General features: G+C 32.6%; 1 protein-coding gene across 2 annotated transcripts in view; it reads left to right on the forward strand.

The window, feature by feature from the left end:
* The first annotated feature begins 2,511 nt into the window (after positions 1–2,511).
* Positions 2,512–15,842, forward strand: part of LOC145249744 (polyphosphoinositide phosphatase-like) — an 84,597-nt gene continuing 71,266 nt past the window's right edge. Inside the window, exons 1-3 of one of the 2 annotated variants that reach the window (XM_080111656.1) lie at positions 2,512–2,674; positions 9,071–9,204; positions 15,669–15,767. In XM_080111656.1, the coding sequence (XP_079967782.1) occupies positions 9,136–9,204; positions 15,669–15,767 (168 nt within the window). In that variant the 5' untranslated portion in view covers positions 2,512–2,674; positions 9,071–9,135. Of the gene's footprint in view, positions 2,896–9,070; positions 9,205–15,668; positions 15,768–15,842 lie in introns of both variants that reach the window. The other variant, XM_080111657.1, reaches the window with a different exon arrangement.

Below are 15,842 nucleotides of genomic sequence, written 5' to 3' on the forward strand. Positions count from 1 at the left end.
GTATTGAGCACTTTCTTCTGGTTTTTATTAATTACCATTTCTACTAAATATATATATATATATATATATATATATATATATATATATATATATATATATATCTTCTCTTCTATATAAATAAAATGAACTCATTTATTCCCGTCGGATTTTGACCTTAATAGGATTAAAAATCAAGATATTTCATGCAAATATAATATGCACAAACGGCAGAACAATATCTGAGGTGTGTTATAGGCTTATTATTTCTCAAATTCCTCGATAATCTTAGATTTCTATACTTTTTCTGCTGAGAAGGCACGGCCAAAATCGGTTAAGATCAATGGAAGTGGTAAAATATTTTCTATCTAATAAATTCCTCCTCCCTCTGCCACCACTTAACACCGTTTGGGGATCGTTCACAAGGAACAGTTGAGAAGAGAACACCGGTTTGGCTTCGTAGTTCTTTCATGTGAAGTTATTTAAAATCACTAAACTAAGCTGCAGTGCTCTGTGGCGTAGTGGTTAGCGTGCTGGACAATTCACATTATATTTTCACGTTCGCGCCGACCTACCGTAGTCGTTTTTTTTTTTGTTTTTTTTTTTCCTAAACAACTGAAATGGACTTTTCTTAGTGGCCGAACTGTTAACGTTGCAGATGTTTTTGTTTTTTTTTCACACTTTATTTTCCTACTTTTACTCATGACTCCGGGTTTGATCCTTCCTACTTACCTACCATAACATTTTTTAAAACTCCCCCCCGTCCCGGAAACAAACACTCGGGCAACGCCGGGTACCTCCGCTAATATATATATATAATATGAGGGTTATTCAATATCTAAGGGGAATTTTTCAGTATAAGGCCTTCTAATACAGATAGAAGCTTACTTTTTTTCAACGTAGTCTTCCAGCAATGTCACTAAATCACAGCATAAGTTTATTGAGAAAAAAACTCTGTGTCGAGATTAATGTTTTGTTGTTGTTAAATATTATTATGAGGAATATTTTCAAGTTAAAATCTATTGAGAAATACACATTTTGTATTGAGAAATACATGCTTTTTAAATACGTAAACATTTGGTAAAGTTATCCAATATGGTCCAAATGAGACGAACATTTTGGATAACTTGTCATTTTTTACTCAATGTTTACATATTTAAAAACGTGTATTTGTCAATAGATTTTTTGGCAGACCTATACGAGAGTGCCCACCTCCTAAAAATTCGTATTTTACACCTTTTTTTAAATTTTTTTCCGGTGATTATCATCGATTACAGACTTAAGTACCTTATTAGCAGAAAACAGATTGAAAAAAATAAATTCCCTGACTTTTAAGAAGGGGTTCACTTTCTCGTTATTAACGTTTTACCTAATGACGTGTCACATGATTAGAACGTTATAATGAGAAAGTGAACCCCCTCCTTAAAAGTCATTGAATGTTTTTTTTTTTGTTTTGTTTTGTCGAAAATGTCATATTTAAAAAATCACACAAATTGATCCAGTAGTATTTTTTTGATGGACCTGTACGAGAGTGTTCACCCCCTATAAATGCGTGTTTTACACGTTTTTTTCCTGACGATTATCATATATTACAAACCTTAAGTATCATATTAGCAGGAAAAAAATTGAAAAAAAAATAATGACTTTTAAGTCATTAAGGGGGGTTCACTTTCTCGTTGTAACGTTCTACTTCATTGCTACCTGACTTACTGTCCATTTCTTTGCCGACGTTTCACGTGATTAGAACGTTATGAGAAAGTGAACCTCCTTCTTTGAATTTTTTGTTTGTTTGTTTTTTCAATTTTTTTTTAAATGGACAGTAAGTCAGGTAGCAATGTAGTAGAACGTTATAACGAGAAAGTGAACCCCTAGTTAAAAGTCATAGAATTGTTTGTTTTTTTTTTTTTTTTCAATTTTTTTTTTCTGCTAATATGATACTTAAGTATATAATTTATGATAATCGTCGGGGGGGGGAGTTTTTAAAAAAAAGGTGAAAAACACGCATTTCTAGGGTGTGGCCACTCTCATGCAGTGCCGCCGATTTTTTTTTTTTTTTTTCTAAATGTTTTCTCATATAATAATATTTTAAAAAAAAAAAAAACAACAAAAATTTAATGCCTACACAGATTTTTTTTTTTTTTTCAATAAACTCACATCGTGATTTAGCATGGCCGTCGTAATATTAATATAATGACATATATTACGAAGGCCACGAATTTAGTAATTTTGCCTAGCTGTCACCGTCTATTTCCTATGATGGTATCATGACGTAGACATCAAACAATTGTTCAAATAGGTTACTATATGTGTTCACTGTTCACCTAATATAGTCACTTTTGGATCAGTTTTATAAATCCCTTGGCAATTTCTTTGAGAACTGAAGCAAAAATAACTATTCTCGAAATAGTCGTCTATCGCTGAAGCTGAACTGTGGCTATTGTACTTTATTCTGTGACGTAAGCAGGTCATGTGAACAGCCCTTATATTTACGTAGACCACTTTTGAAGGTTAATATGTGTAATCGCCTAATTCTCTATAAGCTTGGGCAACGCCGGATAAATCAGCTAGTTTAAAAATTAAAAGGAAAAAAAAAAATGTGTAAGTTGGTTAGACTTACTTCCCTTCGAAACATTTGTTTGGCCACATTTTCACTCCGGTGTTTTCTTGTCACGGTGTTTATGATTTAATTTGCAATTCCGTAAGTTTTTTTTTTATTTTTACTTTTATTAGAGACATCTCGTGACTTTTTTTTTTTGTATTCGAGATTTACGTCCATTTCCTGCTTATTGCTGAATTTCTAAATATTGCAATTCGTTCGATGCCTCGGAAAATTATGAAGTTGAAATTACGAAACGGATGTTTATTATTTTTCTGAAGCGTTACTTCTGCAGTTTACGAACCGAGTTATCGGTTTTTGAGGTAAGATTTTCAAGTTAAATTCAATTTTTACGTTATTTCTTGCTTAATAAATTGTTAGGTGGAAGTACAGAATAGGTAACAAAGCCTTTCTGTTCATGTTAAGAATACGATTTTAAATAATAACGTTAGGGTTTGTTTTACAATAAACATAGGTACGAAAAAAATGAAAAACAAATATATAACAAATGAATGTCACGGTAAAATTTAATGAGTGGGTTTCTAACAGTATTTTGGGTGAATGTGCACTGGGGACCACCCGAAGACTTACCTTATCGGGGAGGTTGAAAATAAGAAAGTGCCTTCGGAATAAACATCCCCCAACCTTCTCATGTTAAGAACGGCTTTCGGAATAAACACCCTTTGGAGGTTGGACAACCAGTGCACATTGACCGTATTTTGTTTTATTTTTATTGTTAAACCATTATCGAAACTTCAAAGATGCCGTGGTCATTTTTATCTTCTTTCCTCGTCACTACTTGTTTTTCGGACCGAATAAACGTTTTAAAAAAAAAAGTTCGGGTTTGTATTACCGTACACATAGATTCGAAAAAGTTGTCAAAAAACAAATATATAACAAATAAATGTTATCAAAGGCAAGATAAGTTACTTTTCTACCTAACTGGATATATTTTTTGTGTTTTTATTCAATTTAACATGTTTATTCAGCTCCAAAAACATACAGTGTTTACCGATGTGGCGATGTATTCGATAATTCAAGATGGCGTCTCACACCCTCTTTAACACCGTAAGTATGGAAAAAGGTGTTATAAATACAAAAAACTATACAAAATACTATTAAAAACCCGCCGATTATATGTCAACCTATGTCACGGTAACATATATTGAGCGAGTTTTTAACAGTATTTTATCCGGTTTTTTTATTTATAACATCTTTTCCCACACTTACCGTGTTAAAGAGAGAATAAAACGCCATCTTGAATGTTCCAATAGATCTACATCGGTAAACACTGTATGGTTTTCGAGCTGAATAAATATGTTACATTGAATAAAAACACAAAAAATATATCCAGTTAGGTAGAAAAGTAACTTGTCTTGCCTTTGATAACATTTATTTGTTATATATTTGTTTTTTGACAACTTTTTCGAATCTGTGTGTACACTGTACAGTAATACAAACCCAGTTCATAAATATTTTTATAACAATTCTATTTTTATGTTTGATGAAAAAAAAAATTAAATACCAACACCTGATGTTTGATTTAAAAAAAAAAAAAAAAAAAAAATTAAATACCAACACCTGATGTTTGATTTAAAAAAAAAAAAAAAAATTAAATACCAACACCTGATGTTTGATTTAAAAAAAAAAAAAAAAAATTAAATACCAACACCTGATGTTTGATTTAAAAAAAAAAAAAAAAATTAAATACCAACACCTGATGTTTGATTTAAAAAAAAAAAAAAAAAAATTAAATACCAACACCTGATGTTTGATTTTAAAAAAAAAAAAAAAAAATTAAATACCAACACCTGATGTTTGATTTAAAAAAAAAAAAAAAAAAATTAAATACCAACACCTGATGTTTGATTTAAAAAAAAAAAAAAAAATTAAATACCAACACCTGATGTTTGATTTAAAAAAAAAAAAAAAAAATTAAATACCAACACCTGATGTTTGATTTAAAAAAAAAAAAAAAAAATTAAATACCAACACCTGATGTTTGATTTAAAAAAAAAAAAAAAAATTAAATACCAACACCTGATGTTTGATTTAAAAAAAAAAAAAAAAATTAAATACCAACACCTGATGTTTGATTTAAAAAAAAAAAAAAAAAAAAAAAAAAAAGCAGTTCATGAACATATTTTTATTATAAAGGTTAAAATTTTGTTATAAAATTTAAAATAAAACTTCTATCTTTATATTTCTATTTACTTGCCTCCCCACGAGGGCAAATTTAGATACAAGGTCGGTTTTTGATGTGAGGGGAAAATTCAACTCACAAAAAAGGGGGGCACTATACAGTAAATACAGTGTTGGTCATCCGTACCTTAAAATTTCTCTGACGTCACTTCCGCCAAATGGCTTTGTAAATAAAGAAGTGCTAATCTTAACGAAAGCCATTTATTTAATTCCGTCATGATTAGATAGAAGTGTTAATTATTTTGTTATTCGTAGTTCTTATTGCCTGTAGTAAGGCTTGAACCTTCGACCTCCAGAAGAGACTGTGGTTTAAAACTGATTATTAGCCAACGCCTTTTAATCACTAGACCGTATTAATGTCATGCCCGCTATTTTTTATACTTATGCACTTATGTTACCGTGCTGGAATAATGTTATTATTTAGAAAGCTATTCGTAACATGGGGATGGTATTTTTGTAATTATTCTGTACTTTCACCTAACAATTTAGTAAAAAAAAGATACTGTAAAAATGAATAACTTGAAAATATTATTTAAAAACTACACATGCACACGTTTTTTTAAGTTCTGAATTTTTTTAGATGAGAGCTAAATTTTTATATTAATTGTATTGATCGGACTATTGTTAAGTGTTATTTGTGCAATGCTTCAGTCGGTGTAGCCTTCAACCATCCATTATGTTTGTTGGTTGTTATTTGGAAAGGAAAGAGGAAAGTTACTGCTGTTTTTTTTTTTTGTTTTTTGTTTTTCAGAAACACACCAATGATCCCATCTCTCTATATATAAAGTAGTAGCGTTCGTGTGTATGTGTTTCCGTGTGTACAACTCCTACAGCCCAAACCACTAAACCGATTATGACCAAACCTGACAATCTTCGACCTAGAGATGGTGCACACTATTTTCAAGGTTAAGGTCGGGACGTTGCTAGTAAACTATGAATTGATTTTTTACGGATCGCATTACGCCCACTTTGCTGGTACTGTTTCCATTAAGTTTCTTGAATTATCACCCAGACTTAGGGTTAATGAAAGACTTTAGGTGCTTGTGCAGAATAGTGGATTTTGGAACAAACACATTTCAGGTGAAAACAGTATTGCATATTTGCGTGTCATGTCAAAATTAGTAGAAATTTCAATAATTATGAGGAATGTCTTGTAGAAAAATAATTACAATTAAAAATAGAACTAACGATTTATAGTTTTATCTTTTGATATGGAAAAGTTCTCAAAATCCAGGGGAGGTAACTGTAATCGCTCAATTTGATAATTCGCCATTTCAAAATGCAAAATGTTAAACCGTTGTTGCCGTTGATTTGATAAAAACTAGATCTTGCACATCTTCTATTTGATCATTTTTTCATAAGTTTTTGAATTTATACTAATTTCGACATGACACATAAGTACGTAATAATGTTTTCACCTGAAAATGCGTTTGTTTCAAAATTCACTATTCTACACAAGCACCTAATCTTTTTAAAAATTTTATTTTTATTAATTTATCATCCCAGGCATTAATAACAAAATAATATTGAAACCATTCCTCCTATACTTAAAAATTTTTGCAGATTAAAAATTTCTTAAAAAATGAAGGGCTTTTTATTTCTTTATTTTAATTATATATATATATATATATATAAAAAGTAGTAGTATTCGTGTGTGTACAACTTTCCTACAGCCCACACCACTGGACCAGTCATAACCAAATCTGGCATGATGGTCCCTCCACTTAGGGATGAAGCACACTATTTTCCAAGGTCATAGCTTATGTATATATACTCTCCTACAGTCCACAGCACTGGACCGATCATGACCAAAACTAACATGATGATGGTTTCCAACCAAGGGATGGTGCACACCAAGTTGGGGTTCGCCACAATCATGGGGGCTGCCATCATGACGCTGGCTTACTTCTTTTTGATTCTTTGTAATTGTTTCAATTTTTATGTGTAACAATATAAGTGTCGACTTTGACATAAGCTATTTGCTTTAAAGTTCATAGTTGGATTTCAGTCACTTCAAGAGGTAGTTAAAAATTTTAAACACCTTAAGCAATGGTTGCTTTTATATGGCACAATCACGTTGACACACTGGTTCTCGCCAGATCGAAGTTAAGCAATGCTTAGCCTGGCCAGTACCAGATGGCTGACCATTTGGGAAGGCGAGGCACTGTATATACCTCGAGGTAAAATACCAGGTTGAGAAACTGGCACGGTCTATCCTTTCTCTCGAGGGTAGATGGAACTCTCTTAAGCTGTGGTAGGCACCTCATCTATGTGATGGCGTCACGATAAAAAATACCCTTGATAGCCCTGGCAAAGCATCAAGTATTCAGCTATTGACAAAATTTGAATTACTACAAACTCGTGTAGTGAGTTCAATTGCAGCTGCGGCGGCGCTGAATTGATGGCTCTTATAACATCCACTTACTGCAAAGGTGCCTGTGAAGCGGATACCCAAGTGTACAGCAAAGTCCCGTGTGAAGTGTTAGTATCTTTGCTAGTTATTTATAACAATAACAACCTTTGCTCTCTACAAAATTCTTTGTTTTGATGTGAAATATGAATCAAACTCCTGTTCAATCATCTCATCTTGTGATGTTAACTTAAGCTTATCTAAATAGTTTTGTCATCCCGGATTAGTGATAATGGAAGGGAGGTAAGTCAGTAGAAGATGCATTAGTAGTGCTGTGTAAGAAAACTACAGAGTACATAATATCACCGATGAAACCCACTCAGAGATTAAATATTTTTTTTTTAATTTTAGATATTATTCATCCAAAGTAATGCTGATCAAGAATGTTTAAACTTTTGGGGTCTTTGTTTTATAGTTTTAGATTTTTAGTTGACCATACACACATACATTTTTCCCTTTATCTTCTATCTATTATATAAAGGGAAAATGTCTGTGTTTGTGTATGTTCACTAAAAAAAATTTTTCTCGTCCACATCATACATGCACGAATGTGGTAGCATTAGAAATAGCGACCTCTTGGACAAAAAATATTGAAAAATTGGACAAAAATCGTCCATTATTTCATGTAAAAATATCGTTTTGATTGAAGAGGGGATCAAATAAAAATATTGCTTTTGGCGCGATTTGCTCTAATCATTATTTTCTTCCATTTGAAATGACTAAATTTTTTATCGGCACATCAGTGTTTGGTTATTAACTTCAGTTATACAAGTACGCACTCAGCACACATCATTATTTTGCTTATAAAATTTTGCTTTCGGTTTTGCTTCTGGCTAATGGCACCTGAATGGTTTTTTTTTTTTTTTTTTTTTTTTTTTTTCCAGGCAACACCGCCACCATGTCACAATTTATCATATTTAAGCAGATTTTACAACTGGACAATGACCCCTCCCCCTATCCCCCATTGTGACAATTTTTTTTTTTTTTTTTTTTGACCAGGCAATGCTGACCCCCCCCCTCCCGCCTCTGTTTTCACAATTTTTACTTTTTACGATCAGGCAATGCTAGTGCCTCCGCTAGTTTATTAATTAAAGGGGAACTCTGTGTGTGTGTCCGCTAAAAACTTTTATCATCCACATAAGACAGGCACGAATATGGCACTGTTAGAAAAAGCGATCTCTCAGACATTATCTGTTAATTATTTTGTGTAGAGATGTCGTTTTGTTTGAAGCAGGGGTCAGATAAAAACTTTTGTTTTCAACGTTGCTTGCAAACCACATGTGCACAAACTGTTGTTTGGTTCTTTCATTTTAAAAAGCTAAATTTGTGACGTAATAACCACTGTGCCCTCATGGTCCCATCAATAAAGCGTTCACTTACTAACTTAAGTTATGAGTTCGCATGTGGCATTTTCTTTTCTTTTTTTTTTGCTCACAAAATTTTGGTTTTGCTTCTGGCTGATGGCACCTAAGTCCCATGGTTTTTTTTTTTTTTTTTTTTTTTTTTTGTTGTTTTTTACGATCAGGCAACAACGCTTCCCCTCTCCCTTGTTGCAATTTTTAAAATATCATATTTGGATTTTATGACTGGGCAACACCCCTCTTTCCTCTCTCGCTGTCACAATTTCTTTTCTTTTTTATAACCGGGCAACGTCCACTAGTATAATAGATTTCTCATCGAGAGCAGAGCCATTTCATAAGAATTTCGGAAACAAAAGAGAAGCACAAAAAGATGTTATTTTTGTTCGTACATATCATTCGTCTTTTCATTATATTTTATGAGGTTGTTCATTCATTAATGTTTGAAATTAAAAATTTCTGTCGCTTCCCCTTTCTTTTCCCACTATTTACTAACTCTGTATTGTTTTTTTTTAATTTTTATAACAGGAACTTTCGACTAACATCTGAATCTACATGGCTGAATAGATTTGAAATAACAGCCAGAATCAAAGATGGTAGTGTTTCAAGAAATTCCCCTCATTTCTAACATGCAGAAATTGGTTCTCTACGAGACCAAAGCAGTAAGTAATCTTTTTATTCTTTTGTTGTTAGTACAGTCGTTACTAATATCAATTTGTGTATCCTTCTTCTTTGGTCTGCACCACATCCCAAACAATGGCGACTTGAACATGGTCATGTGAGACAGAATAATCTTGATTCTTTTTTTTTTTTTTCAATTTTCTTATTTTGTTCAAGCTGAGGATGGTGGATCCTACTGGATACCAGACATTTACCTGCGATCTCACACACTCCAACCGAGAGATCTTTTTAAGATTCTAACCATCCTTTTAAATGCAATTGTTTGAATCTCTCTTGCGTTTGGTTCACCAGGTATATTTACCAGGTAGTTTTTTAAAAAAAATTTTTTAATGAGTTTAATTGCTCCTATAATTACTGGAATGATGAATATCTTCCTATGGTTCCAGTTTCTTTTCATAACCTTTTTTCCACAGAAGAGACGTCGCTTTATCATTATTTTCATGGCAAGTGCTCATCTGAGCTTCAATCTATGGTTCCCCACTGGCCTGACTTTCACGAAAAACACTTGTCTAGTTGAAACCACTATCAATAATTTCTCTCACTCTTTATCTGTGCCTAAACTTAAACGTAGATTCCATGAACAAAGCTTCTTTCTTAGAACTGCACGTCTGTGGAATTGTCTTCCATTTTCTTGCTTTCCAGCTGACTACAATATGGTCGTCTTCAAGTCCAACGCAAACAAGTTCTTTATGAGCCGTATCCTTATTTAATCCAATTTACCAAATTTCCACTACTAACGATTACGATGACATTTTCCCATCGACTACTGTACACTCATTAACCCTTATCCTCGAGTGGCCCTGTCGGTGGGGCATTAGAATACGCCGACTGCCCCCCTGCAGAAGATAAAAGTCCCTCAATGGGCTACCTGTTGGCTGTGGGTAGCAACCCGTGTTGCCTAGGAAAAGGATCCTGGTGGCTGAGCAACTGATGCTTAGGGAAAATAAAGGTATCAGTTGCAACACTCCACTTTGGCCTTGTACTAGGCTAGACGGGCAGTCGGAAAGGCCTTATCCGATCAATCGGCTAGTCATGTCAAGCCCTAACACTTACACTGAAAATGTCAATTATTACATTTAAAAAAAAAAATAAATAAACAAATTTAATCTAAAGATAATACAACATCTTATTGCTACAAACATAGACAAACCAGGTAAGTGTTAGAAGGCGATGGCAAGGGCCAATCAATTGATGAGACAAAAACCACACAACTGCTCCCTAACCAACGTTTCTATCAAACTGGGAAAGAAGAAACTAAAGGAGGAAACAGGAAATGATGGAACAAACTCAACCAATCGAGTATATCTCTTTTGTATCCCTGGGATGAAAGGGTGAATGGGTTTCCCCCCTAACATCTCCCAGTTTCGGGCTCCGAGGAGGGTGGGGAGCAAAAGAGATGAAAATCTAAACAAACTTCCATGGATATAATAAACCCAAACAAAAAACCCAGAATTCAAAAAAATAAAACAAAATCGAAAAGAACCCACTCTGACGTAACCAGCTCAGACAGTGAGCAAGAATATAACTATGAAATAATTGATAAAGAAAAATATCCAAGATTCATAGTAATCGAAACCTTAGAAGGAAAAAAGATCAGCGATCTGTCTCCATTCTTAATTGAAAAAATTCTCTCAAAACAGCAACCCAAAAACAGCAAAAAAAATGAAAAATAGCAATCTACTTGTAACAGTAGACAACTTTAAAGACGCAAAAAACATCTTAGAGATGGAAAAATTCCATATCTATAAATGCAAAAGTTTTTCCCATGAGAGATTAAACACATCAAAAGGTGTCATAAAAAGCCATGAATTAACCTTGGCTACAGCAGAAGAAATAGAAAATGCCCTAAGAAAACAGGAAGTAATCAATCATGTTCGAATAAACATAAAAAGGAATGGTCAAACCATACCTACAAAAACCTACGTACTAACATTCAATACACCAAAAATTCCCAAAGAAATAAAAATCAGATATACAATAGAAAAAGTAGAACAATATATACCAGCCCCTCTGAGATGTTTCAAGTGTCATAAATATGGACATAACAGAAACATGCAAAGGACAGAAAATATGTGGAAAATGTGGCTTAAAAGAACCTAACCACACTGAAAGTGAATGCCCAAACGAAACAAAATGCCCAAATTGCCAAGAAAAACACCCAGCATACTCTAAAATATGCAAAATCTTCAAAAAAGAAAAATAGCTGAAATAAAATACAAACAAAACATTATTTCCTGAAGCAAGGAAAATAGCAAGCTCTCGAGAAAAAATAAACACTTACGCAGACATCACAAAAATTTAAAATCAAACAAACCAAACCCACTACCAAGACCTACTTAAACTAATCTCTGAACTCAAAAATCTAATTGAAACTTTAAAAACTAACCAAAACGAAAACAACAAGAAACAAATACCAGTATCTTCTAAAACTCAAGTCCCAAAGAACAAAAAAGAACCCAAACAACAAAAACCACAAATAAACCATGAAAGATCCAAATCATGAACAAGAACAAAAGCAGAAGATAAACAAAAATCTGGAAAGATGGAAACAGAACGGGAAAACACAAATCCTCTTTCCAAAAACCAAAACAAACAAAAAACAGAAATAATATTAATCGAAAATGAAAATAAATTTGAATTGATTGAAATCGAGTCACAGAAATAAATCTAACTCCAAAAACAGAACTGACCAGGAGCAGAAAATGGAGACTGAGGAACCAAACAGTTCAAGTAAACACAAAACAAAAACCACTCAAAACACAAATCAATAGAATACTAGATATAAAAACAAAAACCAAACAGTTAAAAAAAAAAAAAAAAAAAAAACTTATTTATGCAAATGAATAAAAACATCATACAGTGGAACTGCAGAGGCATAAAACCAAACTACGAAGAAATCAAACATATAATGGCACAATATAACCCCAGCATAATTGGCCTACAGGAAACTCTTCTAAAAGAAACGAACACCATCAACTTCAAAGGATACCACATTTACAATCAAACAAACAGATCACAGATAACCGACCAACAGGTGGCACTTCAATTATAATAAAAAAAACAGATACCAAATATAAAATTACAACTCCAAACAAACCTTCAAACAATAGCAATTAAAGCTACACTCCACTGACCAACAACTATTTGTTCAATCTACATTTCACCTAAACATAAACTAAATAAAACCGAAATTGAAGATCTGATAACACAACTCCCCACACCTTTTATATTAATGGGGGACTTCAACGCCCATAACAATGTGGGGATGTGAGAATATTAACCAAACTGGGAAAATCATTGAATCATTACTTAAATCACCCGAAACAGCTATATTTAACGACAAAACACACACATACCTTCACCCAAGCACAGGAACGACATCAGCTATCGACCTAACACTATGCTCCCCCACAATATTTATGGACTTCCAATGGGAGGTACATAACTTTTTGATATTGAAAAAGCGTATGACACCACGTGGAGGTACGGAATCTTGAAAGATATTCATAATATGGGAATCAGAGGAAACCTAGCAAAATTTATCCAAGAATTCCTATCCCACAGAACATTTAAAGTATGCTTAGGAAATATAACATCAGATCAATACACACAAGAAATAGGGGTACCACAGGGTAGTGTACTATCTGCCACCTTTTTTCTAATCAAAATCAATGGTATAATCAAAAATGTTAACGTGAGATTCGAAAAAACACTATTTGTTGATGACTTTTCAATAACTTGCTCATCACCAAATATGCCAACTATCGAAAGACAAATGCAACATTGCCTTAACAAAATAGATCTTTGGGTTAACCAAAATGGATTCAAAATGTCCAAAAGCAAAACCTGATGTATCCACTTTTGTAAGAAAAAGAAACGAAAATACCACCTTGACCCACAGCTCAAACTAGATGGGCAACTAATACCAGCAAACAAATTTCTAGGGATCATTTTTGATAATAAACTAAACTTCAAGGAGCACATTAACAAATTAAAACAAAAATGCTTAAAAGCAATAAATATCTTAAAAATAGTATTAAAACTAGACTGGGGAGCAGATCAAGCTACAATGCTCAAAATATATCGCTCACATATCAGATCCAAACTGGACTATGGTTGTGCCATATACAGCTCTACTTACAAATCCTACAAAAACAAACTACTAACAATACAGAATTAAAGTTTAAGACTTAGCCTAGGAGCCTATCGAACTTCACCAATGGAAAGTCTGCATGTAGAAGCCCAAGAACTACCCCTGCATTTAAGATGGGAAAAACTAGCGTTACAATACGCAACAAAACTACAAAGCAACCCCGAAACCCAACATACAAAACTACCTTCAACCCACAATGTACAAACTTTTATTCAGGGAAACCAAAAAGTATACCCTCCTTTGGACACAGAATTAAAAAAATAATACATCAAATCAATGAAAACTCCGACAATATAATTACTCCAAAAATAAACGACAGACCACCATGGACATTACACAAACCAAAAACCGACATAACACTTACTGCTTACAAGAAAAACATTACAAATAATATAACAAACAGAAGCAACTTCGGAAAACTAAGAGAAAAATATGCAGAATACATAGAAATATACACGGATGGGTCTAAAACTATAAACGGAACAAGTGCAGCATGCACAGATGGACAAAATCAATATCAAATACGACTACCCAACGCGGCTTCAATATATACAGCCGAGCTGCAGGCCATCAAAATAGCTCTCAAATATATCAAAACATTAACAAACAAAAATTCATAATATGTACAGACTCCCTATCCTGTATCATGGCCTTTGAAGAAAAATCTAAACACCCTTTTATCACAGAAATTATACAAGAATACAACGAAATAACCAAAAAAAAACAATATAAAAAAATTATAATAGCCTGGATACCAAGCCATGTCGGCATCCCAGGAAATGAAAAGGCAGACAAACTGGCTAAAGAAGCCACAAACCACCAAATGGAAAAAATTAAAATACCACACACAGACCTAAAAAGAAAAATCAACTAATATATAGAAAACAAGTGGCAAGAGGAATGGAACAAATGCACTGCAAACAAACTGCATGAACATCAACCAATAATTAAAACGAAAAACAAAAAAATTTTAAGGGAAGAAGAGAAGAAATTGTACTAAACCGAATACGAATTGGACGTACAAAATTAACTCATTCCTACCTAATCAAAGCGGAGGAAACACCAAATTGCACACTCTGCAACCAACAACTAACAATTAAACATCTACTGACAGAATGTAGAAAACACAAACACACTCAGAAGAAATATTTTAAAACAACAAACATTAGAAAAGTGTTCCAAGAAGTGGAACCCCAACAAATCATGAACTATTTAAAAGAAACAAATGTATTCAAACTCCTATAAAGTAAACAAGTAAAATTCAGTTTAGAAAAACAAACCTCTTACAACTAAAACAATTTTTCAGAAAACCTAAAACATCTTGCTTCAAAAGATAAACTTTTCAAGAAACTTAAAACATTTTTACAAGAAACTGAAAACCTATTATATCAACAAAACGTTTTTGGCATTAAATGACCCTTAGAGGTTGAAATGCCGTTAAACAAACACATTCACTCACTCCCTCACTTACCCTTATCCTCAAGTGGCCTCCAGGTCTTGATAAGTGGTGACTCTTTTGTTAAAATAAAAAATGAAAACAATTAACAAAGGTTTATTTTTATTTGGAGCTTAAAATGGTACTCATTTTCCTAGGTTGAATGGCTGGCTTGCAAAATGAGAATCTTGCCTGACCAAATTGAAACACAATACTTGTAAAACAGGCACAGGAATGCAACATTTCAGTGATGGGACAGAGGTTGTAGTTTGGCTGATAGTGCGTGACTTATTAGGTTAACTACTCTTTTTGGAACCCTGTAACTAAAGATGATCATCCCATGAGAAAACCGAAAAAACTAATAGGGAATTAATTAAAATGAATGTTTAAAAGAATATGCAAATTAGCTAGATCGTTTGCTAGTGAATGCAATTCCACAACTCCTATATAAGAAAATTGTATTTTTTTTTAATAAATAGAAAAGAGGGTTTTTATTATGAATATCAATACACACAAAAGAAAAACGAATTTACAGGAGTATAGTTTGTGAAATATTTATGTATTTTACTACATCTTTTTTTGTTTTTAATAATTGATTTGTGTTGGATTTTATATTGTTTGATGTTTTTAGTTTGTTTTTTTAATAGTTTGGTGTGTTATTTTTAATTGTTTGGTGTGTTTTTTATAATAATTTGTTTTTTATTGATTTTTGTCTTTTTTAAATAATTTTTTAAATCGTTTGATGTTTGGTGTTTTTTTTTATCATATGATGTTTGTTTTTAATAGTTTTATTTTTAAAATTTTTTTTTAATAATTATTTGGTTTTTTTTTTTTTATTATTATTTCTTTTTCTACAGCGTTTCTATGTTGTGGGATCAAACAATGAAAAAAATAAATTCCGAGTGCTCAAAATTCATCGAAATGAATCCCGGGAACTTGTAATTGAGGATGATATGGTACGAAAAATTTTGTTAAATTTTTTTCAAATAAATTTTCTTGGATTTTTTCTTTATTCTTTTTTTTTTTTTTTT

Source organism: Euprymna scolopes, chromosome 28 (genome assembly GCF_053919585.1).
Source record: "Euprymna scolopes isolate OS-2025 chromosome 28, ASM5391958v1, whole genome shotgun sequence".
Lineage (NCBI taxonomy): Eukaryota > Metazoa > Mollusca > Cephalopoda > Sepiida > Sepiolidae > Euprymna > Euprymna scolopes.